The sequence below is a fragment of the Oenanthe melanoleuca genome, chromosome 13, assembly GCF_029582105.1.
Source record: "Oenanthe melanoleuca isolate GR-GAL-2019-014 chromosome 13, OMel1.0, whole genome shotgun sequence".
NCBI lineage: Eukaryota > Metazoa > Chordata > Aves > Passeriformes > Muscicapidae > Oenanthe > Oenanthe melanoleuca.
Window position 1 is genome coordinate 2,994,036 of NC_079347.1, and position 25,405 is coordinate 3,019,440.

General features: G+C 48.1%; 1 protein-coding gene across 2 annotated transcripts; it reads left to right on the forward strand.

Moving 5' to 3' along the window:
* The first annotated feature begins 170 nt into the window (after positions 1-170).
* LARS1 (leucyl-tRNA synthetase 1) lies at positions 171-25,405 on the forward strand. 2 transcript variants are annotated; one of them, XM_056502233.1, is made up of 32 exons: positions 171-430; positions 1,338-1,456; positions 2,752-2,839; positions 3,405-3,485; positions 3,896-4,036; positions 4,903-5,064; positions 5,693-5,805; positions 6,201-6,264; positions 6,765-6,832; positions 7,182-7,407; positions 8,184-8,271; positions 8,361-8,437; positions 9,079-9,132; positions 9,812-9,952; positions 10,651-10,728; positions 11,595-11,680; positions 11,770-11,835; positions 11,929-12,011; positions 12,617-12,755; positions 14,209-14,421; positions 15,258-15,315; positions 16,041-16,104; positions 17,552-17,735; positions 17,947-18,037; positions 19,036-19,176; positions 19,710-19,850; positions 19,927-20,037; positions 21,166-21,276; positions 22,572-22,676; positions 23,621-23,716; positions 24,075-24,207; positions 25,039-25,405. In XM_056502233.1, exons 1-32 carry the CDS (start codon positions 425-427, stop codon positions 25,242-25,244), a joined length of 3,534 nt encoding a protein of 1,177 aa, XP_056358208.1. In that variant the 5' UTR covers positions 171-424; the 3' UTR covers positions 25,245-25,405. The 2 variants fall into 2 exon arrangements, with proteins under 2 accessions (XP_056358208.1, XP_056358209.1); XM_056502234.1 differs by having other exon boundaries at positions 214-430; positions 19,930-20,037.

The window sequence follows — 25,405 nt, forward strand, 5'->3', positions numbered from 1 at the left end:
CAGCGCAGCCTGCTGGGCATGGCCGGGGCGGGGCCGCGCCGCCGCCGCCAGTCAGAGAGCGCCGCTCCGCGCTGCCAGCCAATGGCGGCCGCGCAGGGCCCGAGCCCAGGGTCAGGGAGAACCAGCAAGTTTGGTAGAGCGGGCACATGAACCCGCGGCGACATCTTAGGGGGGTGCTCTTAAAGGGCCAGCGTGCCGGCGGGCGCGCACCCCGGACTGGCACAGCGGGCTCGTTTCCCCGTCCCCAGCCGGGACAAGCGGCCGCAGCCATCTCTCCGTTCGCTCTCCCTCCCGCGCTCCTTCTGTCCCCTCCCTTCCAGCTAAGGAGGGCCCGGTGTCCCCCCGCCCGCTGCCTTGGTACGGCCCGGGCTCCCCCGCGGTGCCGCGTTGGCACGGCTCGCGCGGCCCCGTCAGGCGCGGCAATATGGCGGTGAGTGCGGCGGGCTCGGGCTCCGGCTCCGGCTCGGGGCTCCCGGCGGCTCCCCGCCTCTCCTCAGGGCCGCTCCTCGGTCTCCGGCCAGAGGGTTCCACAGCGGCGTGCGCGGGGCCTTTGCCCGAGGGCTGCGGCCCCTTGGTGAAAGGATCTTGGGATTGTCTGGTTTCGATGGGAAAAAGCTAAATCCTCAACATTTCTGAGTGCAGAATGTGTGTGTCTGTGATGCGGGTATCCTTTAACAATTCTTGTCTGTTTTATGGTGAAAGAATAAGCTCTTTAGTACTTGCCGTATGTTATGTGATAAAAGAAGGAGAGGAAGGGCTGGGGGCGCTGATTGAATTAACTCCGCTCGGAATGCCTTACCTGGCGGAATGCCTTACCTGGCGGAATTCCTTACCTGGCGGAATGCTTTACCTGTCGGAATGCCTCCCCTGAGCCCCAGCCCGGGTGTGTCCGGGCACGGGGAGTGCTGCGCTCGCTTCGTGTGCGTCAGGAGGAGGATGCATCGCATGGGTTTATGGAGAGTGTGCAGTAAAACCAGAGTTCTTTGGGTGTTTTCACTTAGGGTTTATATCTTCTTCTACTTCCCGAGTTCAGACCTCTCTGAGTTTGTTCTTTATTGGAATATGGCGTGTGTGTGTGTGTCTCTGTGTGTGTCTGTCCTGGCTGCTGTAGGTCCCTTGCCCTGGAGAAGGGCTGTTAACACTTTCCTTGCAGACCTCAGGCCCAGGTTCAGAAGGCTGATCCCAGGCCTAGGCTTGCAAAGTCACCACTGCTGCTCTGGCTGTTGCTGCAGTGCTTGCCCTGGCCCAAGGAGATCAGCAGTGCTCTATGGTAGGTTACAGTTGTGTCATTTCTGGCCCTGCTCAGCCAGACTTCTCTGCCTTTCCCTGTTGAGCAGGAGCGTAAAGGAACAGCGAAAGTGGATTTCCTGAAGAAGATTGAAAGAGAAGTCCAGCAGAAGTGGGACCATGACCGAGTGTTTGAGATCAATGCTGCAGACAGGAGAGACCAGAGGAGGTATCGTTGTACTCGGTTTTTTGCTGCTTGAAATGCCCTTTCATTCCAAATCTGGTGGGGGAAGGTGCCCCCTTTGTAGTGAGCAGTATTCATGGCTCAGCTGCAGGGACTTGCTCACACCTTGTAGGTGTTTCTGTAGCTGATGACATGAAGCAGCTGAGTACATGTGTGGCTGAGTTCCAGTGGGATGAGACAAGCTGTTCCATTCCCTAGTAGTGTCACTACCCTCTGTGGTCTGAAAACCAGCTTCTCTCTGGTGACTTGTGCTGTTTGACGTGGAGGGGGTTCCTCAGGGTGCTGCCTGAGCCCTCAGCACTGAGATTTCCCTTTGAGGGAAGGTGTCCTGCTCTGCCTCACAGCCACAGCAGTGTCACACCAGTTCCTGTGTCCTGGCTGCAGCCCAGCCTCTTGCACTTCTGTGGAACTGGAGGGGGTCCTGGCTATGGGGACAGGGGGTGAGCCACCTTGGCCACCACTGGCTGCAGCCCCAGAGGGGATGGAGCAGAGCTGTGGCAGGAAGAGCCTTTCCCAGTGCAGAGAGGGCTCTGCACTCTTGGGGGAGACCATATGGCTCTTGCTTTTATTTCTACCCCTATAAACCCTGAGAGACTTGTTTATCCTCTGGGAATGCACAGTTCCTCTGGAGCTGGTGGGATCCATGCTCTTCTCAGGTGTGCAGAGCCTGCCTGGGGAATGGCATGAATCCTGTGGGAAGGTCTCTGACTGCAAAAGCAGTGAGATTAATGTGAGATTAATATTTGGTGTGTGGGAAAGTCACACTAAACCAAGATAAATAACTGAAGCGGTGTAACAGGTGGCAGGTTCTTAAATTGTAGATTTTGTGAGCAAACAAAGACTTGGCCTTTATTCCTGCATGTTATTGGTGGAGGGAGTGTGTGAAGGGAAGAGACAAGGTGTGAAGTAGAGTGCAAAGGTAGAGGTAGAAATGGAGTGTCCTAAATGTAAATACATTTTTAGCTGCTTTGGGAGCTCAGGTTCCAGCCTGTAATATGTCTGAAACATCCTACAACAATATATTCTTGTGAATGGAGTGATTGCTTGCAATGTGACCTTAAAATCTGAACTCACAGAGTGAGAGGTTAAAAAAATAAAAACTTCAAGTCTTTGCTGTAATTTACAGAAGCAGGATTAGAATATGTTACCTTTGGGAACATGCTATATCTATTTCAGTGTTTCTGTGTCATGTTAGTCCTGACACATGTTTTGCTTGTGTATTGTGTGATGGTCATTTACAAAGCTAATTAGGTGTTTTAATTATCTGGCTTTCCTCTCAGCCAAGGGAAGTACTTTGTCACCTTTCCTTACCCCTACATGAACGGCCGCCTGCACCTGGGACACACATTTTCCTTATCCAAATGTGAGGTAAGGCTTCTCCTTTGCTGGTACCTTTAAATACTGCTCTGGAACAAGTGCTGATTTTGTAGTTCAGTTTGAGCTAACAGGATGCCATGTCATTTAGTAATGACTTACAAAACTCTCCTTTTTTCCCACATTTTCAGTAGGAATATTGCTAGCTGAAGGGAAATTCCATGACTGTAATTTTTAATTTGATGAGGTAGGGCTGCAGGTGTTTCCCCTGTTTGTTCTTTGATATGACATTTTTAGGAGATGCTGCTGAATGGCTCAACTTTCACAAGAGACCTGTCCCTTTGGTTTGTGCTTGCTGTGCCCTGTGTGGGAGCACGTTTTGGTGCTGGCTGGGATTCCAGCCCTGTTTCTGCACCCAGGGTTTCTGCACACAGCCAGCCTGGCACACCTGTATGTGCAGGCACAGGGCAAACTCCTGTTCACCTTGCTGCCAGAGCTCCTCCCCAGCTGTGCCAGCTGCCAGTGGCTGCAGTAGAGGAGGAGTCCCCCTGTGTTTGAGCAGGTGCTGTCAGCTGGGGCTGCTCCAGCTGTTCCAGCTGTTCCATTTTCCCTTCTGTAGTTTGCAGTCGGGTACCAGAGGCTGAAGGGGAAGAGCTGCCTGTTTCCCTTTGGGCTGCACTGCACAGGGATGCCCATCAAGGTGAGTTTTGCAGTTGTTTGGGGCTGTTTCTGATGGGGTTTTTATCCCTAAAGCTGCCTTGCTTACTGTCCATCCCCAACATCACCTTAGTTTATTTAAAAACTCACCAGGACAGTGTGATTTGGATCCTGAATTTGTAATAAACGTGTTGTGCTTGAGCTGTGACATCACTTTAGAAGATAAAGTGCTGGAAAACTAAATTTTACCTGTTGTATGTTTTCCTTTACAAGAAAATCCTTACAGTAAACCTCTTCCTGCCTGGAAGGTGTTCTGGAAGTGGCAGGATCCCCTAGATGTTAATGCAAAGTCCAGAAAAAGCTGAAAGCATGGAAGGCAGAATGTTCTCAGTAGAACCCAGTCTTGGCTGTGATTGCAGCCAGTGCCCTGGCTAACACAAGAACTCTGTTCAGGCTTGTGCAGATAAGCTGAAAAGAGAAATGGAATTGTATGGTTGCCCACCAGAATTTCCTGATGAGGAGGAGGAAGAGGAAGAAAATTCTGGTAAAAAAGAGGAAGAAATTATCATCAAAGACAAAGCAAAAGGCAAAAAGGTAAAGTTTAAACTAAGCCTTCCTGGACTGAGAGCCATGCTTTCCAAACTTCAGTGTGCACATTGTGGGCTTTTCCTCCTTTGGACTCACAGAAACCTCAACTGGTTGTAGTCCTGCTTTCTCAGAGGTAGAGCATGTGTATCACTGCTGTTCTGGTTGTTGTTTTTAAGTTGGTATCTACCCAGTTTTGTCTAGATAGGCTCAGTGAAACCATCCAAACTATTTTCACTTACCAGGTATTTAAGTGAGATTTAGGATTTTGGGAGTATCCCAAAGCAAGGCAAAGAATAAAATCTAGGAAAAGTTTAGAGATGCTCTGTATGTTGTTTATGTTGATCAGGAGATTGTCCCACCAGAACTGCTGGGTTTGGGGTGCTGGCTGCTCTGCAGGACAGAAGGTGTGGCCTTGCCTGGGTCAGTGCTGGGGAGAGGCAGGAGATTCTCAAGGGACAGCAGCTGGGACAAGTACTATGGGCAAAGTGACAGCAGCAAAGGTTTTTGGTACAGGGTGCATGGCTTCCCACCTTTCTGTGGTGCAAATCCCATGGGTTTGAGCAGGGCCTTGGCAACAGGCAGCTCCTGGCCAGGCTGTTGTGGCAGAGCCTCTGCAGGTGTTGTGGACATCAGCATGCAACAGAGGAGGGTTAGGGGATGAACAGTGAATACAAGAATGGTAGAATGAAAACTGTGAATACAGGGTGTAGAATGTAGAATCAATTGCCCTCACTGTTAGAGGATGTGAGAGTATTTATATTAACTTGTGTATCTGGAATCAGAACCCATAACATTAACTTAGCTCTAACAAATTAACAAATGCACTTGTGACAAGACTGTGGGCTTCTTCCTAATCCCACCTGTTCTTTCAGAGCAAGGCTGCTGCCAAGACTGGCTCTTCCAAATACCAGTGGGGGATCATGAAGTCTTTGGGTCTGTCTGATGAAGAAGTGGTCAGTTTTTCTGAAGCTGAGCACTGGCTGGATTATTTCCCTCCCCTTGCTGTGCAGGATCTGAAGAGCATGGGACTGAAGGTGACTGTGTGCTCCTAACCTCAGTTATCCAGGCAGCCATACCTGTATTGTTACTGTGTTTGAGTGAGATTTTCTGTGTAATACCAGCATCATTCCAGGAATGTTTCTGATAGTTATGGAATTAGTCATTTAACATGTTAATGGTCTTGGGTGATAATAAGTGCTTTCTTATATAGAGCTTGTACCCTATACAGTGGTCACAGCTGGAAATGAGTCCAGTGAAGACATGATGACCTAGGGTAACCATGTGAGAACTTCTGTAGTCAGTATTGACAGTAATTCTAATTAACATCACATTCTTCTTCCTGAAAGTACTTGTCCTGCTGACAGCAGATTTTTGAAAATGAGGAGAAATAAAGACGATGAAACAAGGCAGTGCTAAAATTCAGCTTGAATGGTTGGTTTAAACTACTACAAAACCTCTGAATTTCTCAGTCAGTGGAAGGACCTTGAGTCTTTGCTGTCCCTGCTCTGAGAGCAGGCTCAGGTGTGGTTAAGCTTACACCCTTTATGGGATATGTACTTGCAGTGTCTTTTTGGAGAGAAAGCTGTTTTATTTTTAGAATAATAGTTAAGGTGCTATGGGATTCCTTTGATTTGTTGATTTCCTGGAGCCTGTTGCTTGCAGGTGGACTGGAGGCGTTCCTTCATCACCACAGATGTCAACCCCTACTACGACTCCTTTGTGCGGTGGCAGTTCCTTACCCTGAAGGAAAGAAACAAGATTAAGTTTGGCAAAAGGTGAGCTGCCTCTCAGCTCTCAGGTTTTGGGAGGGTGGATGAGCTCTGGACCAAGGACAGAGCCCTGTGACACATCTCTAGAGTGTGCATTTAACTCAGCTGAAACCAGAACCTCCACTGCTGCTGCTCTGCTGTGCTGAAATGTAGTTGTTGTGCCACATGGTGTGTGAGATTTGTCTTCTGGGTTTAGTTTTTCTGTGGGTACCAACTCCAAGCAAAAAGGGTCAGTTCTGAAAGCTCTTGGGAAAACTGAACATTGGCACTGGATACAGATCCACACAAAATCTGAAAATACCGTTAAGAGATCTTTTTTTTCCCAGAGAGCTGTATTTTTTTTTTCTTCTTGCTCTGTACACTATTTTATTCACTGCTAAATGAAGATATGCCTTTTCCAGATACACAATTTATTCCCCTAAAGATGGACAGCCTTGCATGGATCATGACAGGCAAACAGGAGAGGTAATATTTTAATTCACACTTTCATGCATTGCTTATGATCTTAAATAGTGAATGGAAAGTAAATTGTATCTTGGAGCAATAGTTTGGATGTGCAGAGTCACTGTCTCTCAGCTGTCAGTGCATGTGAAAATTGAAATCTTGAGCAGATTTGTCTGGAGCTATGGGCAGTATTTTCCATTGGAGCTGGTTTCTGAGCTTGTTTGGCAGTCTGTGCCAGCAGCATCACTCTGTTGTGTTGTTATCTGTTGATACTAAATAAACTGTTGTTAACTTAGGTGCTGCTGAGACCATGTCTGTGGCAAGTAAGTTTCTGGCTGTAGGAGCACAGTACAGCCTCTCTGCAGTCTGTATTCTAGTGAGCAGCCTTTCATATGAATGGAGATGGGATTTGCTCTGAGGAAATAGTGTTTGGATTAGGTTCCTGCAGAAGAGGATTTATTTTCTTTCCTGCTCATATGAGTTGCATTTATTGATTGTTGCACTGTTTGTGGGAATTGTAGGGTGTTGGTCCTCAAGAATACACACTGATAAAAATGAAGGTGTTGGATCCTTACCCTGCAAAATTGAGGTAGGTCTTGATTTTTTAGTGGCAGATGGGCTCTGTCTCCTGGCCAGAACTGACCATTGAATTAAACAGTCTGTTTTGCCTAATGCAAAATTTAATTCTGCTGGTTATTTCCATCACTTCAGTGACCTGGTCAGAGTTTTGAGCTGTTCTATTCGCTGTGTCTGTGTGGAACTCAAGATGGAATTAAAAAAAAAAAAAAGGAAAGAATATGGAAAACCCACACTGAATGAATGACCCACTTTTGTCTCTTAGGGAGCATTGCTTGAAAGTTGGTGTTAGTTTAAAAGCATGTTCTGCATGCTTGGAATGACTTTCTTTTGGTAACTTACCCAGTACATTCTCCCCCCAGTGGCTTGAGAGGAAAAAACATCTTCCTGGTGGCTGCCACGCTGAGGCCAGAGACCATGTTTGGCCAGACCAACTGCTGGCTGAGGCCTGACATGAAGTACATTGGCTTTGAGACTGCCAGTGGGGACATCTTCATCTGCACCCAGAGGGCTGCCAGGAACATGTCCTACCAGGGCTTCACCAGGGACAGCGGGGTCCTGCCCGTGGTCAAGGAGCTCATGGGGGAGGTGAGAGCCTGGGGGTGCTGCTCTGCTCAGCTGGGCTCTGGCCTAGTGCTTGGAGTTCAGAGAAAATACAGGAGGTGTTCCAGAAACTTTGGGGTGACTGAAATGGTTAGTGACATACAAGGCAAGCAGCAGGCACTTCCTTGGCCAAGGCACAGCTGCTGCTGGGGGAATGAGCTGCTGCACTTAGCTGGGCACAGATGTTCCTGTTCCCTCAGCATGCTGTGGTGGAAGGATAGTGTTAACACTTTTCTGCTTGCTGGGAAGAGTGAATGGAAAGGGAGGGGAAGAAGTAACAGCTAGAAAGGGTTGTGTGGAAAAGGCTTTTGTTGGTGCTGACATTTCCAGTGCATCTGTGTGAATGAAGCTTTCTTAGCTGAGTAGTCAATGTCAGTGGTTTTGGGATTTGCTGTCCTTAACTTGTGTGCTTTGTGTGTCATCAGTGGTCTTCATTCATCCTGACACAAAGCAGCTTCAGATACTTGGGAGCAAACTGTCCTTCTGCTTCCTTTCCCAATTCCACATACTAGTAGTTTCAGTTTCTTGGTATTTGGTATTTGACTTTTCTACCAGTAAATAACCTACACCCTGTCTGTAATAGTACCACACATTTTCATATGTACTTCCTCCTTGTCTGTCTGTATATCAAAGTGTATTTAATTTGTCTGTAATGTGTCAGGAAAATTGACAGCAAATGTGAAGAGTATTGGCCAGGAGAGCTTACTCTGCTGGGCTGGAAGGCCCTGATTTATGTAATGCTGTTCCTTTGTCCTGCCCAGGAGATTCTGGGTGCTGCACTTTCAGCACCCCTCAGCACCTACAAGGTCATATATGCCCTGCCCATGCTCACCATCAAGGAGGATAAAGGTAATTCTGCAGCAGAGCCTGTGGGATGGGCACTGGCATTCAGATGTGGGGACTGATCCTTTCTTCTGCTTATCTTTTCCTCTGCCAAGGAACTGGAGTGGTGACAAGTGTTCCCTCAGACTCTCCAGATGACTTTGCAGCCCTGAGAGACTTGAAAAAGAAGCAGGTCAGTCTGTTAACTGAATTGTTTGTTTGCTTTCCCTAGGGAGGAGGGTCAGAAGTGGATATCCAGTGGGTAAAATGAAACTTGCTTTAATTGGCATTTTGCCATCTCTATCAAGGCAGTAAAAAATAAATGAAATTTAAACCAACTGGGCCGGGACATTTTTTTTTTCCATGCTTCAGGTCCGAGTTTTGGATGAGAATCATGTAACTTGTGCTGCACTTTAAGGTAGAGAGTAGCACCAGTGAAAACAGAAATTAATTCCTGTTGTGGAAGTTACTTCCAAAAGTGAGATTAAGATTCTCTATGAATTTCAAATGAGACTGGAGTGGTTGTGTCTAACAGCAGGAGCACATCAGTGTCTGAACAGCTCTCCCTGGCTGCTCAATTTTTGTCCATTCATTTCAGAGCAGTATCAGTTTTTCCCCTTTTAAAAAATATAGACAATTATAGCAAAGAATCTCCTGGAAATGAGATGGGGGTTGAGCTCAAGTGTCAAAAAATGGTGAGAGGCCAGGGAGGTGGCTTTGTCTGATTTGTAATAAAGCATTTTGTACAAAAAAGACACTACAAATAGATAAAAACCTTTAAATCTAGAAGACTTCTATCTACTGGTTTTTTTCTTTTTTCTTCCAACTTTGCAGGCTCTGAGGGTGAAGTATGGCATCAGGGATGAAATGGTCCTGCCATTCGAGCCGGTGAGTGCAGCCAGGGCTGTCCCTCTGCAGCACTCAGCATGTTCTGCTCACTGAGAGACCAACCAGGAGCTCTGCTGCCTCTTCCAGGGTTTCTGTATAAGGTCCTTCTCAGCTGACAGAGCTGAAAATCTTAAAGTTTTCATATTTTCCTGCAGTTCAACTTTTGGTCTGTTAGAGGTTGCAATCAAGATTTGTTGTTCTATTTCTATACTTCAGAGAGAAAGGGGAGTATCAATTTTTATGGGAATTATTGTTTTGGGAAATGGAGTGCATCATTACACTGAGAACCTGTTGGCTGATTAAAACTTAGTGCCCTCATTAGGAGGGTTCTGTTCAATGCACAAAGCTGAAGTCCCTCCCTGTTAGCACAGCCTGGAGGCTGAGGCAGTTTTCATTAGAAGATGAAAATGCAGGTTTCAGGTGAAGCCACCTCAGTGTTCTGCTGAACCCTTGGTTCCCCACACCAGCTCCAGCCCCTGGGCCAGCTTGGTGTGGTGACATGGATGCACCTGGGCAGCTCAGCAGTGCCCTGGGGCTGCCAGAGCAGCTGGGCAGGAGGGGATTGCAGCAGTCTGTCACTTGGGTTAGATGCTGTGTCTGTACAGGGTGTCAGATGCCACCATGTGCGGGGTGAGCAGTAGGTGCAGCAGGGGTTTGACTGCCCTTTGGTCATTCTCAGGTGCCCATCATTGAAATCCCAGACTTTGGCAACCTTTGTGCTCCATTTATCTGTGATGAGCTCAAAATCCAGAGCCAGAATGACAGAGAGAAGCTTGCAGAGGCCAAGGAGAAAGTGTACCTGAAAGGATTCTATGAGGGAGTAAGTAATACAAGATCTTGGTAAGTGCTTTCTTGGTGAGTTTAACTAGGAGAAAAAAAAGGCAGGTCAAGAATTTTTTAAAAAATCTCAAGAAAGAGGGACTGTGTCCTTTTCCCCAGAAAAGTCCCAAAGGACTTTTCACTCAGACTCTTCCTGCAGTAAGGTTCTGCAGTTGGAGGAGTGATACAGAATTAGGGAAAGTTTCCACTGGTACATGGCTGTGTTCTCTGAGCGTTGTAAACTGGTTTCTGAGCAAGTGATCACCTGGGGAGCTGATGTGTTTTGTTGTGAGTGTGGATAGGGAAACTGATACGAAATGAGCAAAGTGTTATTGTTTGCAGGTATTTTGTTTAGTTTTTGGGTTGGTTTTGGTGTTTATTTTGGTTTGTTTTTCTTCTCCTGTCTTTACCTCAGTGGCTCACCATGTGTATTTCTCAGCTGTTCTTCTGTTAGCAAGCAACAGTTTTTATTTCTGACTCTTTGCAATCTGTGTGGATGCTGACATGTACAAACTGTTCTTGGGTAAAGATGATTACACATAATGAAAAAAACAACACCTGTACTCATTTCCATTCCAACCCAGGACAATGTCCAAGATTGCAGCCCCTGCTACTTCCTTATATTGATTTGAACACCTATGGCACCTGTTTCTTGCTAAATTTTGAAAACAATTATCTCCTGCGACCCATCTTTTATAGGTGATGTTGGTGAGTGAATTCAAGGGACAAAAAGTTCAAGATGTCAAGAAACGTATTCAGAAGCTGATGTTGGATAAGGTATGTGACAGTGCCACAGCTGCTCCTGAATTGTGTGTTTTGTCCTTTTCACAGGGCTGAGCTGCCAGAGAAACCCCTGGTGTGGTTCTGCAGCCCTCAGGGTGCTTTGGGTCACTGCAGAGAGAGACACCTGATGTTCTTGGGCTGGGTGGGCTGAGCACCTTAGGTAGAGTTCTCTTGTTCCCTGCCTTGTCACCCTCCCTAGGACATGTTCTGGTGGTCCAGTTTATTCTTTAATGTAGCTGGGACATGCTGGAAGTGTAGGACCTGAGCTGCCAAGTCTCTTTCAAGTGAAGACGATGTGTGATATGCAAATGCCCCATTGCTGGGCTCTTCTTCCAGAAATTGGAGAGCAGTAAACAAACAGTGATTGTGGCATCCCTCTAATGAGACTCCCTGATGAGGACTGGGAGTGGGAGCATCTTCAAGCATTTAGTCATTATTCCCTTGTTGTTGTGGCATTGTTGTGTCCAGATTATACTGCATCAGCACTGGTGTGTGCACGTACCTTTGGGGCTCAGCATCCCATTTTCCTTTGCCTTGCCCCTTCCCTCTGTCCCCCAGAGTTTCCTAGGAGCTGTTTCAATCAGGGGGCACAGTCAGTGGGGAGTATTCTGTGCTTATGTCCTCCTTCTCCTCATGCATTCTGTACAAAGTGCTGTGAGCTGGCCCCTCAGAGAAGTTCAGAGTCAAGCCTTGCCTCATTTTACCTGGGGGAAAATACTGAGGCAGAGAGCTGGGCCGTGGGGAGAGCTATGCAGTGGATGCCATAAACCAGTTTAGAATGGTGGGGATGCTTTTTAGTAAGCTGTCAGGATTTTCAGTTCTTTGCTCCTGTCAGCTTTCATTGCCCTTCCACCCCTTAGGGTGAGGCCATGATTTATATGGAGCCTGAGAAACAGGTGATGTCGAGATCTGCTGATGAGTGTGTCGTGGCCCTTTGTGACCAGTGGTAAGTGAAACAAGGCTGCAGTTGGAAAGTTCCCCAATTGCACACTGCTTCTTGACTGCTTTATTACAGTAAGCCTCTCCTGGCTGTAGGTATTTGGATTATGGTGAAGTGAGCTGGAAGAAGCAGGCATCAGAGTGCTTGCAGCATCTGGAGACGTGAGTTATGGACGTGGCTGGGAAGGAGAGTGACTTTGCTGCTCTTGGTGGGGTCTGAGAGAGCTGAAAGCAGTAAGAGCTTCTTTCTTACAGGTTCTGTGAAGAGACCAGGAGAAATTTTGAAGCTACCTTAGGTTGGCTACAAGAGCATGCATGCTCCAGGACGTATGGCTTAGGTAGGCAAAGCATTCCCTTCCCAGCTGGTGCTTTGTGATGATGGTGCTTCTTGTTTCATTTGGAAGGCTTAAGTGCTGTACAACACCCCCAGGGGTGCAGGGAGGTGTGGGAGCAGCACTGTCCAGCTGGTACCTTGGCCCAGCATCCCAGAGGGTGTGTGCTTTGTTGGATATGCATGGGGCTGGTAACATTTGCACTACTGCAGGAGATCTGTGCAGTATCCTGGCAGCTTTTTGTCTGAGTCATTGATTTGGAAGGGTCCTCAGAAGAGGGAACTTACACCAGTCCTTGGGCTTTCTCCTCCAATTCCTATTACCCTTCATCTTGTGTAGCCTGCCGTGGGACAGCAGCTAGAAGTGCACTGTAGCCCACAGCAGGTGGGCTTGAGCTGAGCTGTGTCAGGAAACAGATTGAAAATCAGCAACTGTTTGCTCCTGAGTGAAATTTTCTAATGCATGATTTAATTTTTAAACCAAATGTTTTTAAAAGCATCAGCATAGTACTAATGTGTGTAGATATGTTCATGTGCTCCACTGAGGATGTAACTGCTGCTGTGTGTGTGGGTGGGGTGTGCTGGTGCTGCTGACACAGCCTTCCCACCCAGGGACCCGCTTGCCTTGGGATGAGCAGTGGCTCATTGAGTCCCTCTCTGACTCCACCATCTACATGGCCTATTACACCGTGGCTCACCTGCTGCAGGGAGGGAACCTGAGGGGCCAAGGGGAATCTCCTCTGGGCATCAGGTAAGGAGAGGAAACCACTAAGTTCTCTTGTCTGGAGTTGAAAAAACACTTCAGATTATGCTTTGAATCATCTTCTCTAATTCTGTGTGGTTTATGGACTGATTTCTGGAGTAGTTTGCATATTGGAATGGAAACTTTTCTTACTTGATGCTATAACTAATCTAAAAACCATTTCCAAAGTAAAGATTCTGATTCTTACAGCCAGAAATACCTCTGAGACTGGGCAAGGCTGTCATTTGGGCTCAAACCCCTGTAATTACAGAGAAGCTGAGCACGAGCTGGTCGTGTCTAGAAACAAGCTTTGAAGTGAACATCCTGGCCCTGAATTACAGATCTGGTGTAATGAAGCATGTGCAATTAGAGTGCTCTTCTGTGCAGGTAGATAACATCTAGCAGCCTTGGAAAATGCTTTTGCTGATGCTTGCTCTGTGGTGTGAAGGAAAAGGGGATTTGTGGCCCTTCCTTTCAGTCACTTCAGTTGCAGTGGGTTTGGCCAAGCACAAGCCCAGTCATAGCACAGGAATTGAAAGCAAAGAGCAAGATTTGCCAGAGCAGACCAGCAAAGCTGTGCCTGTAGGATTTATTCTGGACTGGTACTACAGACCATCATCTGAGGTGTTTTTTTCATGTGTACTGGAAGTGTCTGGGGTTCAGAATGCTTTTCCTCTCTGCACAGCACAGGTCAGAGCCCCTTAGCAGGTGCTAACCCATAGCAAACTTTGCCTTGCAAGTACTTCATTTGGAATGCATGCAGTGTCTGGTGCACTCTGCTGAGCTTCTGAGAGCCAGGAATAGAAGTCTCTGCAGAAACAAGAAGGATCTGTGTTAATGCAGCCCAGTGGCCACAGAGCTGTGGGTATCACTTACATCTCATCAGTATTTTCCTTCAAAATTGGGGATCCTCCCTCTGGTAATTGGTAAGATGTGTCTTGCAGTAAATGTTAACTTAAAATGTTCATTCCATTGGAAGTAGCAAAAGACCACAAATATTTTCCATGTAGGATGCAGCCTTGAACTGTACAGCAGCTCTCTCCTGTCCTCCTGCTCCTTGGCTTCTGGGAAGCCAGAGGGAATGGCTCCATGAGACCAGGGAGGGGCTCTGTGCTCACTTGAGGCCACAGGGGCTGCTGAGGCTTGGGTGGTGACACTTGGAAAAGAAGTCATCAGGTTTCCAGGATATTCAATGTTATGCTTTACTTGTTGGTCACTTTTTCTGTATGGGATCTTTATGTTTTATTGGCAAATCTCAAAGGGCAGTTTAAGCAGGGCACGGCTTGAGCAGTTCTGAATTGGTTTCTGACATTGGATTCACTCAGGGAAAGGCCCTGGGCTCTCTGTCCATGTTTACTGACCACATGGGCTGTGCTGTCAGCATGGAGCAGCAGGTTTAAGCTGCCTTATAGGAAGTGAGGAGCTTTTACTGACTGTGCAATGTGGGACTGATTCTGTGCAGGGCCCATCAAATGAGCAAAGAGGTTTGGGATTACATCTTCTTCAAGACAGCTCCATTCCCTAAGACTGAGATTCCAAAGGAAAAGTTGGACAAGCTGAAGGAGGAGTTTGAATTTTGGTATCCTGTGGATCTCAGAGTTTCTGGCAAAGACCTTGTTCCCAATCACCTGTCATACTACCTCTACAACCACGTGGCCATGTGGTCAGAGCAGAGGTGAGCTGGGGATGCTGCAGGTAAAGCTGGAGACTTTGCAGTTCTGTTACATTGGCTAATGGCCTTTGGACTGTACAACACTCAGAATTGTGCTGAGATGTGCTATTTCCTATTGCAGCTTTGATACAATTGTCTATAATAGAAGTTATTGAAATGGAAGGGGGTTTTACCATTTACCTGGTTTTTCTGCATTTTCTCCTCCTTTGGATTTCCCAGTGTTAAGCTGTATTCCTGCCCTGGAATTTGTGTGACTTTATTATTAAGTCTCCTCAATTCCTTCTCCAGGATGGTTAAAAGAGCCATATATGCTCCCATGGATTGTGCAGGACTGGTTGAGAGTCTTTGCCATTGCATGGTGTTTTTGTGGTGCAGATACTGTTTGCATTCCCTTGAACTTTGCCTTAGGGGTTGTATAAAACTGTATATAGGAAAAGTGAGTTTCTGATGTAAAGATGATTGTGGGTAATTTAATATCTCCTTCCTTCATGGGTAGAGATGTGGGCCCAGCACTGTTGTGTGCTCTTGGGCAGTACCAATCACTGGCCTTTAAATTAAAAACACCTGCATAAAGGAAGGTGGGGTAAATGACCTGTAACTGCAGGTGCACTGCTCCCTGCCTTGCATTTCAGCAATGATAATCCTTAGCCTTTGTGCTGTAGTTCTTTCCATCTTCACAGGCACTCCTTAATATATTTAACACAACCCTTGGGTATTTTTTTTTGAAGATTCCACTTAAGGTGTTTGTCTCAAACTGGCACATAAAATGTTTGTTCCTTTTTTTAAAAAGAGAAAATGTATTTACTTGGCCAAAAGATTTGTGTCTTGTCTTCAAACAGAGACAAGTGGCCAGTAGCTGTGAGAGCCAATGGACATCTGCTCCTCAATTCTGAGAAGGTATGGTGAGGTTTGTGTGACATGGCTTTGTGTTGGCAGAAAGGCATTTGCTACCCAGACTGGAAACCTCAGATGTAAGCAGGGGAAAGAGAGACATTTCTTCATTAGTGCCCTCCAGCTTTTCCTTCTTTGGAGGTGAAGACCTGCCTTGCCTGTCATTCTGTGTGTCACTTTCTCTGAGGTCAGCTCTTCTGTAGTCCCACCAATTTAGTGAAGAGTTCAGGGCATTTCTGTGAAGTTTGAGGGTAATACAGAATATTTATTTAACTAAAGTTTAGTTTTTTAGAGCAATGGAGTAGGTGCAGTGAGAGGAAAAAGTTTGTGCCAATAGCTTGCTAATAAGTGCAAGTTCTGGCACTAAATTGAATTAAAAGTGCCTGAACCCAGGAGTTAGGCCTTGGAGACTGTCTCTCTGATGTGAAACAAAAAACCCCAAAACAAACCCTAGTGGAGTAATTGAAAAATCAGTACAAGGTGATCTGAAGCTGCCAGTTTTAAAGTAGTATTTCAGTTTAATTTAGGGAATTTCTGGGATTATATTTTGTGGCTGAGTGCATGCAGAGTTCAGTCTGCTTTTTCTGTGAGACCTCATTCAGATTTACCAAAGAGCTTTTTTGCTGTGATTCATGAGAAAATTGTTTGCCCAAACCCTTGTAGGGTCTGTCTTGCTTATCCACCAACACAGGGGATGTGTGAGAAAACAAACACTCTTATCTTTCTTTCAGATGTCTAAATCAACAGGGAACTTCCTCACCCTCACTCAAGCTGTTGACAAGTTTTCTGCAGATGGTGAGTGCATTCTGACCTGCATCTGATTGTCAGTGATGCCAGAAAACTCAAACCAGTGTTCTGCTCTCAAAGGAGTTTATTGGAGTATTGAATGGCAGTAAATCTGCCACTCACCACCTGTGCTTGTGGAAAAGCTGACCTCCTCTTGGAAGGTTGGGATGTGTGTTAGCACACCTGGTTCAGCCAGGAGCTGCTCCTGGGGCTGAGCCCTGCAGGGGCAGAGCAGCCTGCTGGATCTCTGTGTGTTCAGAAAGAGATCAGAGCCCAGGACAGGACACACTGCTGGTGCTCACAGAGGGATCAGAGCCCAGGACAGGACACACTGCTGGTGCTCACAGAGGGATCAGAGCCCAGGACACACTGCTGGTGCTCACAGAGGGATCAGAGCCCAGGACAGGACACACTGCTGGTGTTCACAGAGGGATCAGAGCCCAGGACACACTGCTGGGTGTTCACAGAGGGATCAGAGCCCAGGACACACTGCTGGTGTTCACAGAGGGATCAGAGCCCTGGACAGGACACACTGCTGGTGCTCACAGAGGGATCAGAGCCCAGGACAGGACACACTGCTGGTGTTCACAGAGGGATCAGAGCCCAGGACACACTGCTGGTGTTCACAGAGGGATCAGAGCCCAGGACAGGACACACTGCTGGTGCTCACAGAGGGATCAGAGCCCAGGACAGGACACACTGCTGGTGTTCACAGAGGGATCAGAGCCCAGGACACACTGCTGGTGTTCACAGAGGGATCACCACTCAGGACACACTGCTGGTGCTCACAGAGGGATCACCACTCAGGACACACTGCTGGTGTGCATGGGCTGTGTGCATGCCTGTGCCATGCTCCTTCCATGCTCCTGTTTTGGGCAGTGACTGTGCTGCTCTCCTGGTGCTGGTGTCTGTCTGGTCCCTTTCCCAGGAGGGCAGTGTTCCTCTCCTAGGGGAAGTGCCTCCTTTGAGGCAGGTCTGGCTGGCCAGGCAGTTTGTGACCTGGCTTTGCATTGGTTAAGTCCAGCTGGAGTCAGCTGATGGGTGCAGGAGGCATGGCACTCTGTGGGTATCAGCCAGCTCATGGCCCCCAGCATGGCAGCTGATCCCCAGGGATGTCCCCATGGATATGTGCCCAGCCATGGCAGCTGATCCCCAGGGATGTCCCCATGGATGTCCCCAGGCATGTCCCAGGAGTATCTGCCCAGCCATGGCAGCTGATCCCCAGGGATGTCCCCAGGGATGTCCCAGCAGTGTCTGCCTAGCAATGGAGCTGATCCCCAGGGTTGTTCCCATGGATATGTCCCCAGGGATGTCCCAGGCATCTCCCAGCAGTACCTGCCCAGCCATGGAGCTGATCCCCGGGGATGTTCCCATGGATATGTCCCCAGGGATGTCCCCAGGGATGTCCCAGGCATCTCCCAGCAGTACCTGCCCAGCCATGCCCCCTCTCCCCCAGGCATGCGTTTGGCCCTGGCTGATGCTGGAGACACGGTGGAAGATGCCAACTTTGTGGAAGCCATGGCAGATGCTGGGATCCTTCGTCTCTACACGTGGGTGGAGTGGGTGAAGGAGATGATTGCAAACAGAGACAGCCTGAGGAGTGGCCCAGCCAGCACCTTCAATGACAGAGTCTTTGCCAGGTATGGGACAAAAGTTAATAATACAGTTTGGGCCAGATTTTTCCTTGCAAGGGGCAATCCTGTAGTTATTTTTTCCTAAAAATGAATGAATTGAATGCAACAGAGCTCATTCCAGAGGAGGTTATGGGGCTTGGCTGCATTGGTGGCAGTTTTACAGTGTTGCTATTACAGACATGCTGTATTGATGTTGTCACTTCTCTTCCCTCCCCAGTGAGATGAATGCAGGCATAATGAAGACAGACCAAAATTATGAGAAGATGATGTTTAAGGAAGCTCTGAAAACTGGGTTCTTTGAGTTTCAGGTAGGAGGTGTAAGAGAGTGACACCCCATATTTGTTACTTTGTGGATTTCTTTTGATCCTTCTGTCTCTGATCCTTAATTATACAGCTGAATTGGAATCAGAATTGTGCCAAGAAATGAGAGGACTTTAAGGGAATAAATGTGCAATAGCAGAGGTCTGCTTGTGTCAGTTTACAAAGGTGCAGAGGAAAGCAAATGCAATTCTGAAAATAGTCCTGATATCTAATGAGAGCAAGAAGCTGCTTTTAAAAAGACATTATTAAAAAGAGTGTTGCCTTTCTTTATATTTTTTGTCATAAACGGCTCTTCATGAGAAATCCAGATAATGCATCAACAAAATCGTTTGGAAGCACAGTACTTTTTGATATCCTCCATAAATCATGTCTCCAGAGTGTCTGCAGAGCCATGCTGCTCCATTTAATGAATTGCACACACTCCTTCATGTGGCTGCTTTGAGATACTCAGGAGTAGGGCTAAATAGGCTGAATTGTGTGTAATGATAGATCATATTCATTGCCTTTTTCTCAGTCCTTATTAGTATCTGTGTGTAAGTTATTTGGGATGACAGCACCTGATGCACAGCTGTGGCTGGTTTTGTCTTTTATGTTTGTGCCAATAAACAGTTTTTTAAAGTACCACATAAATGCAAAAATCCAATGGCCAGCTGGCAGATTCACACGTGGGTGCTTCAGGAAAACACAGTTCTTAGAACTCAGTAATGGATTATGACAAGCTGCTCACATTGTGAAGGTGTGTTGGAGCCCACAGGTGTGTGTGACTCTGGATGTTTTCCCTGCAGCACAGGGCTGATGCTGTGCTCCTGTTCCAGGCAGAGATTTTGGAGCCCACAGGTGTGTCTGTGACTCTGGATGTTTTCCCTGCAGCACAGGGCTGATGCTGTGCTCCTGTTCCAGGCAGAGATTTTGGAGCCCACAGGTGTGTCTGTGACTCTGGATGTTTTCCCTGCAGCACAGGGCTGATGCTGTGCTCCTGTTGCAGGCTGCCAAGGACAAGTACCGGGAGCTGGCCATCGAGGGCATGCACAGGGACCTGGTGTTCCAGTTCATCGAGGTGCAGACTCTGCTGCTGGCCCCCATCTGCCCCCACCTGTGTGAGCACATCTGGTCCCTGCTGGGGAAGGTACTGACATTTCAGTTCTGGCATTGATTCAGATCTGAGCTTTCATTTATTTCAGTAACACCCAGGTCAGATATTATAAATGTACAAGTAGAAATAATGTGTCAGAATCCAGGGAGTCCCAGTGGCTCCTTGTCCCTGGGACAGTGACTGCGGGGAGCTGCCTGTTGCTGTGATGGTGTGTGCAGCATTAATACCAGTTACTAGCACTGTCTGCTCACAAAGAGGTGATCTGAAATTAAGTGAAACTACACAACTGTCTTACACTTCTGTGTGAAGCTTAGTTTTGATGTGTTTTAAGCCCTCTGTTTGTAGATGGCATTCCCTAGCCAGGTGGTGGTTGTGACTGTGTGTACAGTCCTGAGCACACCTGCAGTGAAGTGCTTGCTGGCCTGTGCCCCTGCTCTGGGGTGTGATGGGTGCTGCTCACCACAGTCCAGCCTGGCTGAGCTCTCCTTTCCAATCAAGCTGCAATGGCTGGAAGGCCAGCAGCTGGGCTGCCTCCTCTCAGTGCATTGCTGTCCTGCTCTCCCCAGGCTGGCTCCATCATGGGGGCCTCGTGGCCAGCAGCAGGGCCGGTGGACGAGGTGCTGATCCGCTCCTCCCAGTACCTGACGGAGGCGGCTCACGACCTGCGCCTGCGCCTCAAGGGCTTCCTGGCTCCTGCCAAGGGGAAGGTGAGGGCGGTCTGCAGTGTGGGTGAAGGTTCTGCCCTGCCTGGGGGCTCCTTCCTGATTTCTTTTCTCTCCTCAGAAGAGTGCTAAGGAGCCTCCCCAGAAGCCGTCTCACTGCACCATCTACGTGGCGAGGAGCTACCCGCCCTGGCAGCACAGCGCGCTGTCGGTGCTGCGCCGCCACTTCCAGGTGCTGCTCCCCCTGCCCCTCCTGCTGCTCCTTCTGCTGCTGCCCCTCCTGCTGCCCCTGCCCCTCCTGCTCCCCCTGCCCCTCCTGCTGCCCCTCCTGCTGCCCCTCCTGCTCCCCCTGCCCCTTCTTCTGCCCCTACTGCTGCCCCTCCTGCTCCCCCTGCCCCTCCTGCTGCCCCTCCTGCCCCCCCTGGCAGCACAGCGTGCTGTCGGTGCTGCGCCGCCACTTCCAGGTGCTCCTGCTGCCCCTCCTCCTGCTGCCCCTCCTGTCCCTCCTCCTGCTGCCCCTCCTCCTGCTGCCCCTCCTGTCCCTCCTCCTGCTGCCCCTCCTGCTGCTGCTGGCCTTCTCTCTGGGGCTTCTTTTCCAGCTGGAGGAAGTTTATCAGCTGTACCCTGTTACCACATGATGTCAATAGATTGTTTTTCTTTATGCTTTTTCAACTGTCCAGTAAGTTTTGATGCTTAATGAAAGTGTCCCAAGGACTGTCATTGATTTGACAGATGCATTTCATTGGTTTTGACTCTCTGAGTAAAAATGTGCCTATGCTCTGTTGTTTCTTCAACTTGTAAGTGGTTAGCATTTAAATATTCTTCCTTACAAATATATTTTTGAGGAAAGATGGATGACAGACTGCTGCTGCCTTACTCTGCAAGGGGCTTAGAAGCTTTGTTCTAGTCCTTGAGTAAGTGTATACCACCCAGCAGTGACAAGAAATAGCTGAAATGGAGTAAGGCAGTCATAAGAAGAAAGCAGAAGGATTTGTGCTTCTGACATGGGGAAACTGCTGAGAGTGGCTTTTGGGATCCTGATGACCCATCCTCAGCTTGAGCACTGCAGGGTTGTAGCTGATAGATTCAGGAGTCCTGACTATTCCAGCTTGTGGCACTGAGATAAACCAATATTCCTCAAGTGGAATTTGTTCTTGGGGGTATTCACCTTTGGGCACTGTACAGGCTTTTCTTCTGTGTTAATGTTAGATGCTGTTTGAGTTTCAAAAGGATGAGAAAACTATCTGTGGAATCAATGATCCTGATAAACTTTGCTGGTATTTATGGGAAAGCAGGAAAGGCATATGATACTGAAGGGCAAGCTTTTTCATGATAGCTGTTCTCCTTAATCCCTGTTTAGGCCAGTGGAGGTCAGCTGCCAGATAACAAAGTAATTGCCAGTGAGCTGAGCACCTTGCCAGAGCTGAAGAAGTACATGAAGAAGGTGATGCCTTTTGTTGCCATGGTTAAGGTAAGTGTCAGAGGGACAGTTCTGGTACAGGAGAGGCTTTTGTGGATGCAGTGTCCCCCCTTGCCCTTTGCTTATTGGCATCTTCAAGGGTTTGTTTATAAACATCTTTTACATCTCCAGAAGAACTACATGATAAAAATCTCTCTATGTGAATGAGCCCAGGTGAAAGCCTTCAGAGGAGCAGAGAGCACAGAGCAGTTCTGGAGCCTCCTGTCTAAGTTTGCAGGAACAGCAGGGATGTGTTAGATCCACTGATCCAGCTAGGAAAGGTCAGCCAGGCTCTCAGTCCTAAGAGTTAGGGCTGAAACATTGCTGGGTTTTGGTGCCTTTATTCTGGTAGCAGGGAGTGATCCTGGGGCACGTGGGGAAGGAGCTGAGGCTTTCCTCAAATCCTTCTTTTCACTTCCACAGAGCAGCAGCCAATTTCCCACAGACATGGAAACATCTGAGCTTGGACTCCCCTGAGCAGTGGCTTTCTCTCAAACCAATTATTCATCAATTCCAGGGCACAAGGAGCATTTCTGCTTGTGCTTCCTGCTCATCAGAGGAGCTGAAGTGCAGGAGCACCTCTGTGATTTACAGGGGGAAGCAGCTCCACGCTAAAAGGGAATCTTACACTGATGAGGAAACCAGGAAACCACAGCCATGCTGAGGCTGACAAAGCAGAGCTTCAAAGGAGACAGCTGGCTCAGCATGTGAGAGCCAGGCAGGGAGAGATTGAACTCCAAAGAGGAAGTTCTGTTTTAGTTAAAAAAAAATAAAATTGTGTGGTTTTTACACTGCCTTTAATACTGTGCCTCTTGTGACTGTTGCTGCTGGCTCTCTGCACTAATGAAGTTACTTTTATGTTAAGGTACAAAGTGCTGGTTATTTCCCTGCAGAGAGCTCTGTGAGCACGTCCAGGTGTTGTGGGCTTGTCCTTTATTTTAAACTGGGTCATAAACCTGAGTTTCCTGCTGTGAAATACCACTGAAATGCTGACTGATTTTGTGAATTCTCAACCTGCACATTAAGTAGGGATTTAAATAACTGTGAATGTCAAACACCTTTTCAGTTCTATATTAAAAATGTGTTCTAATTGCTTTTACTCCTCCCATCAGTGTCATCAGCTCCCTGTAGAAGAAGCCCTGTTACAAGAAAATTATTGCTCCAATGTTAATGTTGTGCCAGCAGAGAGCTCTCAGATTTACAAGCCTATTCTTTTCATGACTAATGGGGATAGTTTGCCATTTTGAAGCATCATTTTGCTTGCAGCCCTTAGAGGGTTTTAATACTTTTTCCCCCCCTCCCCACAGGAAAACTTGGAGAAAAATGGTTCTCGTGTTCTTGATCTTGAGCTGGAGTTTGATGAGCGTGCAGTGCTCATGGAGAACATTGTTTATTTGACAAATTCCCTGGAGGTTGGTACAGGCTTGGCACCTACTACTTGGCATTTATTGGGGTAGCTGGGGCAGCAGCTTCCCTGAGCTCTGAGCCTCTGCATTAACTGCTGGGTGGGAGTGCACTACACACATGGCTGCAGAGAGCAGGGCTGCTTTTCACTGCAGCTCTGGCTGTGGCTGGGACAGTGACATCCACTGGCACTTCTGAGGAGACATTTTTCCCTGAGCCAGTCTGCACCTCACGTTTCCAGCTTAAGAAATGAGACCAGTCAGTCCTTGGGCCCCTACACTGGCATGCTCCCGTGCAAGGAGCAGCTCTGGGCAGGGCTGTCCACACTGTGCTGCTGCCATCCAGGCTGGCAGCAGTTGTGCTGCTCCATATGATGAGCAGAATTTAGTTTAATAGGCAGCATGGTGATGAGGGACAGCTCAGGCATGTGGTGTTAAAAAAACCCAAACCAAACAACACCAACAGTCAAAATCAAAATCAATTGTTTAAGAATTAGGAGCTGTGTGTATTGCAGAGCTGGATGTAACCTGTACAGTGTGGGACAAGTGTGGCCTTGGTGGGTTTGTCTCATGTCAGAGCAAAGCTGAGGGTGAGCAGCAGTTTTTACTGTAAATTATCTGTAAATCTTCACAGCCCCTGACAGGGGAGGGAGCAGTGTGCTCTCAGAACAGGGGTACCTGCTGGAGCTGCCAGCAGGGCTGGAGGTCTCTGGGGTCCCTGTCCCCAGACTGACAGTGGGGTCTTGGGCTCCTCACATGGGGGGTAGGTGACCCTTGAGGCCCCTTCCAAACAAGGTTTTGGGGTTCAGGTGTCTTTTTATTGCTTTATGTCAGTGCAGGTTTGCTTCCCCCTTTCCTACATGAGCTGTTTGATGGGGCTGTGACCTCTGCTCTTCCCTCTAAAGCCATTAAACTCCTGCTTGTTCCCTCCTCCCCCATTCCTCCTTTGGCAGCTGGATCACATTGAGGTGAAGTTTGCATCTGAAGCAGAAGATAAAATCAAAGAAGACTGCTGTCCTGGAAAACCATTTTCTGTATTCAGAACTGAGGTAAAATCAGAAATTCAGATATTGGAAGTCTGAAAACTTAATCTAAAACTTAACTTGAAACTTAAGTTTTGTCTGGGTTTTTTTTTAAATAAGCCATTTTAAAACTTTGATCAGGCATTAATGTTTATCATGTATGAATATTTCTAACTCTAAAAGTAAAAATGTCATTGATTTCCCTAAATATGTCTCAAACCTTGGGCTGCATTTTAGAGCTGGGGCAGTGCTGGTACCCAGGTTCTGAAGGGATTTTATCCCTCTGGGAGGTTTGTTAACTGCAGATGTTGATTTGCTTTAGTTTCATGTTTCTGCTGGGGGATCAGCACAGGCTCTCCTCTGAGCTGTGTGTTGTTCCTCACAGCCTGGTGTGCCTGTGTTCCTGGTGAACCCTCAGCCCTGCAGTGGCCACTTCTCCACGAGGATGGACATCAGGCAGGGGGACAGCAGGGAGAGCATCGTGCGGCGCCTGATGAAGGTGGACAGGGGCATCAAAGGTAGCAGCTGTGCCCCTGCTGGGGCTGCCACAGGGTGACAGGAGCTGGGACATGCCCTGTGTGGGCAGGGCTGGCAGTGCCAGCTCCTGCTGCTGGAGCTTTGGGGGTGGCTGGAGAGCATGAGATGGGGCAGGGAGTCCTCCCATGCTGCCAGGAGGTGTCAGTGGGCACAGCCTGGCAGGCTGCACTTGCAGGAGGGCTGGGCTGCAGGGCCCAGGCTCCTTGCTCTGCTTAGCAGTGCTGTGGGTGTGCCTTTGGGAGGGAGCTGGACTGGAATCACTCTCACCTTCCCCTTCCTCCCAGTCTGCACTCCATTCCTCAGAGAATGAGGAATAACTGTTGAGTTACTCAGCTCTGTCCTGAGCCAGATGAAGCAAATTCAGTGCTTGGAATGTGGCACTAGGAGCTGGTGTTTCTGTGTGGCTTATCCCCATTTCTGTGTGTCTATCCCCATTTCTGTGTGTCTATCCCCATTTCTGTGTGTCTATCCCCATTTCTGTGTGTCTATCCCCATTTCTGTGTGTCTATCCCCATTTCTGTGTGTCTATCCCCATTTCTGTGTGTCTATCCCCATTTCTGTGTGGCTTATCCCCATTTCTGTGTGTCTATCCCCATTTCTGTGTGTCTATCCCCATTTCTGTGTGGCTTATCCCCATTTCTGTTGGTGACTGTGTGTAAGCACTAAGGGCAGTGTTGTGTTGCTGTAAACCATGACATGGCAGGTGTTGCCATGAGATGTTTCCCTGGGGCAGGGGTGGCAGTGCAGGGGCTCAGCACTGCTGTGGGGCTGTGCACAGCTGGCAGCCCTGACCAGCTGCTGTGTCTGTGCAGATCTCTCCAGAGTGAAGCTGATGAGGTTTGATGATCCCGTGCTTGGGCCCCGCCGGGTTCCAGTCCTTGGCAAAGAGGAGGCAGGGAAATCTCCCATCCTGGAGCAAGCCACCTTCCACATTGACCTGGCCCAGAGGCACGTCTGTGTCACTGAGAATGGCCTGACCAGGGACATTGGGGACACCATTGTTTACCTGGTTCACTGAGCTGCCCCTGGCTGGGCTCCTGGAGGGACTTTGAACATCTGTATTAAACAAGGGGGAGAATTTCTTCTGTGAAAAAACCAGCCCATCCAAACCAACCTGACTTCACATGTGTGTTGCCCCTGCTCTTTTAAACAGAGATTTAATAAAATTATTTTCCTCTG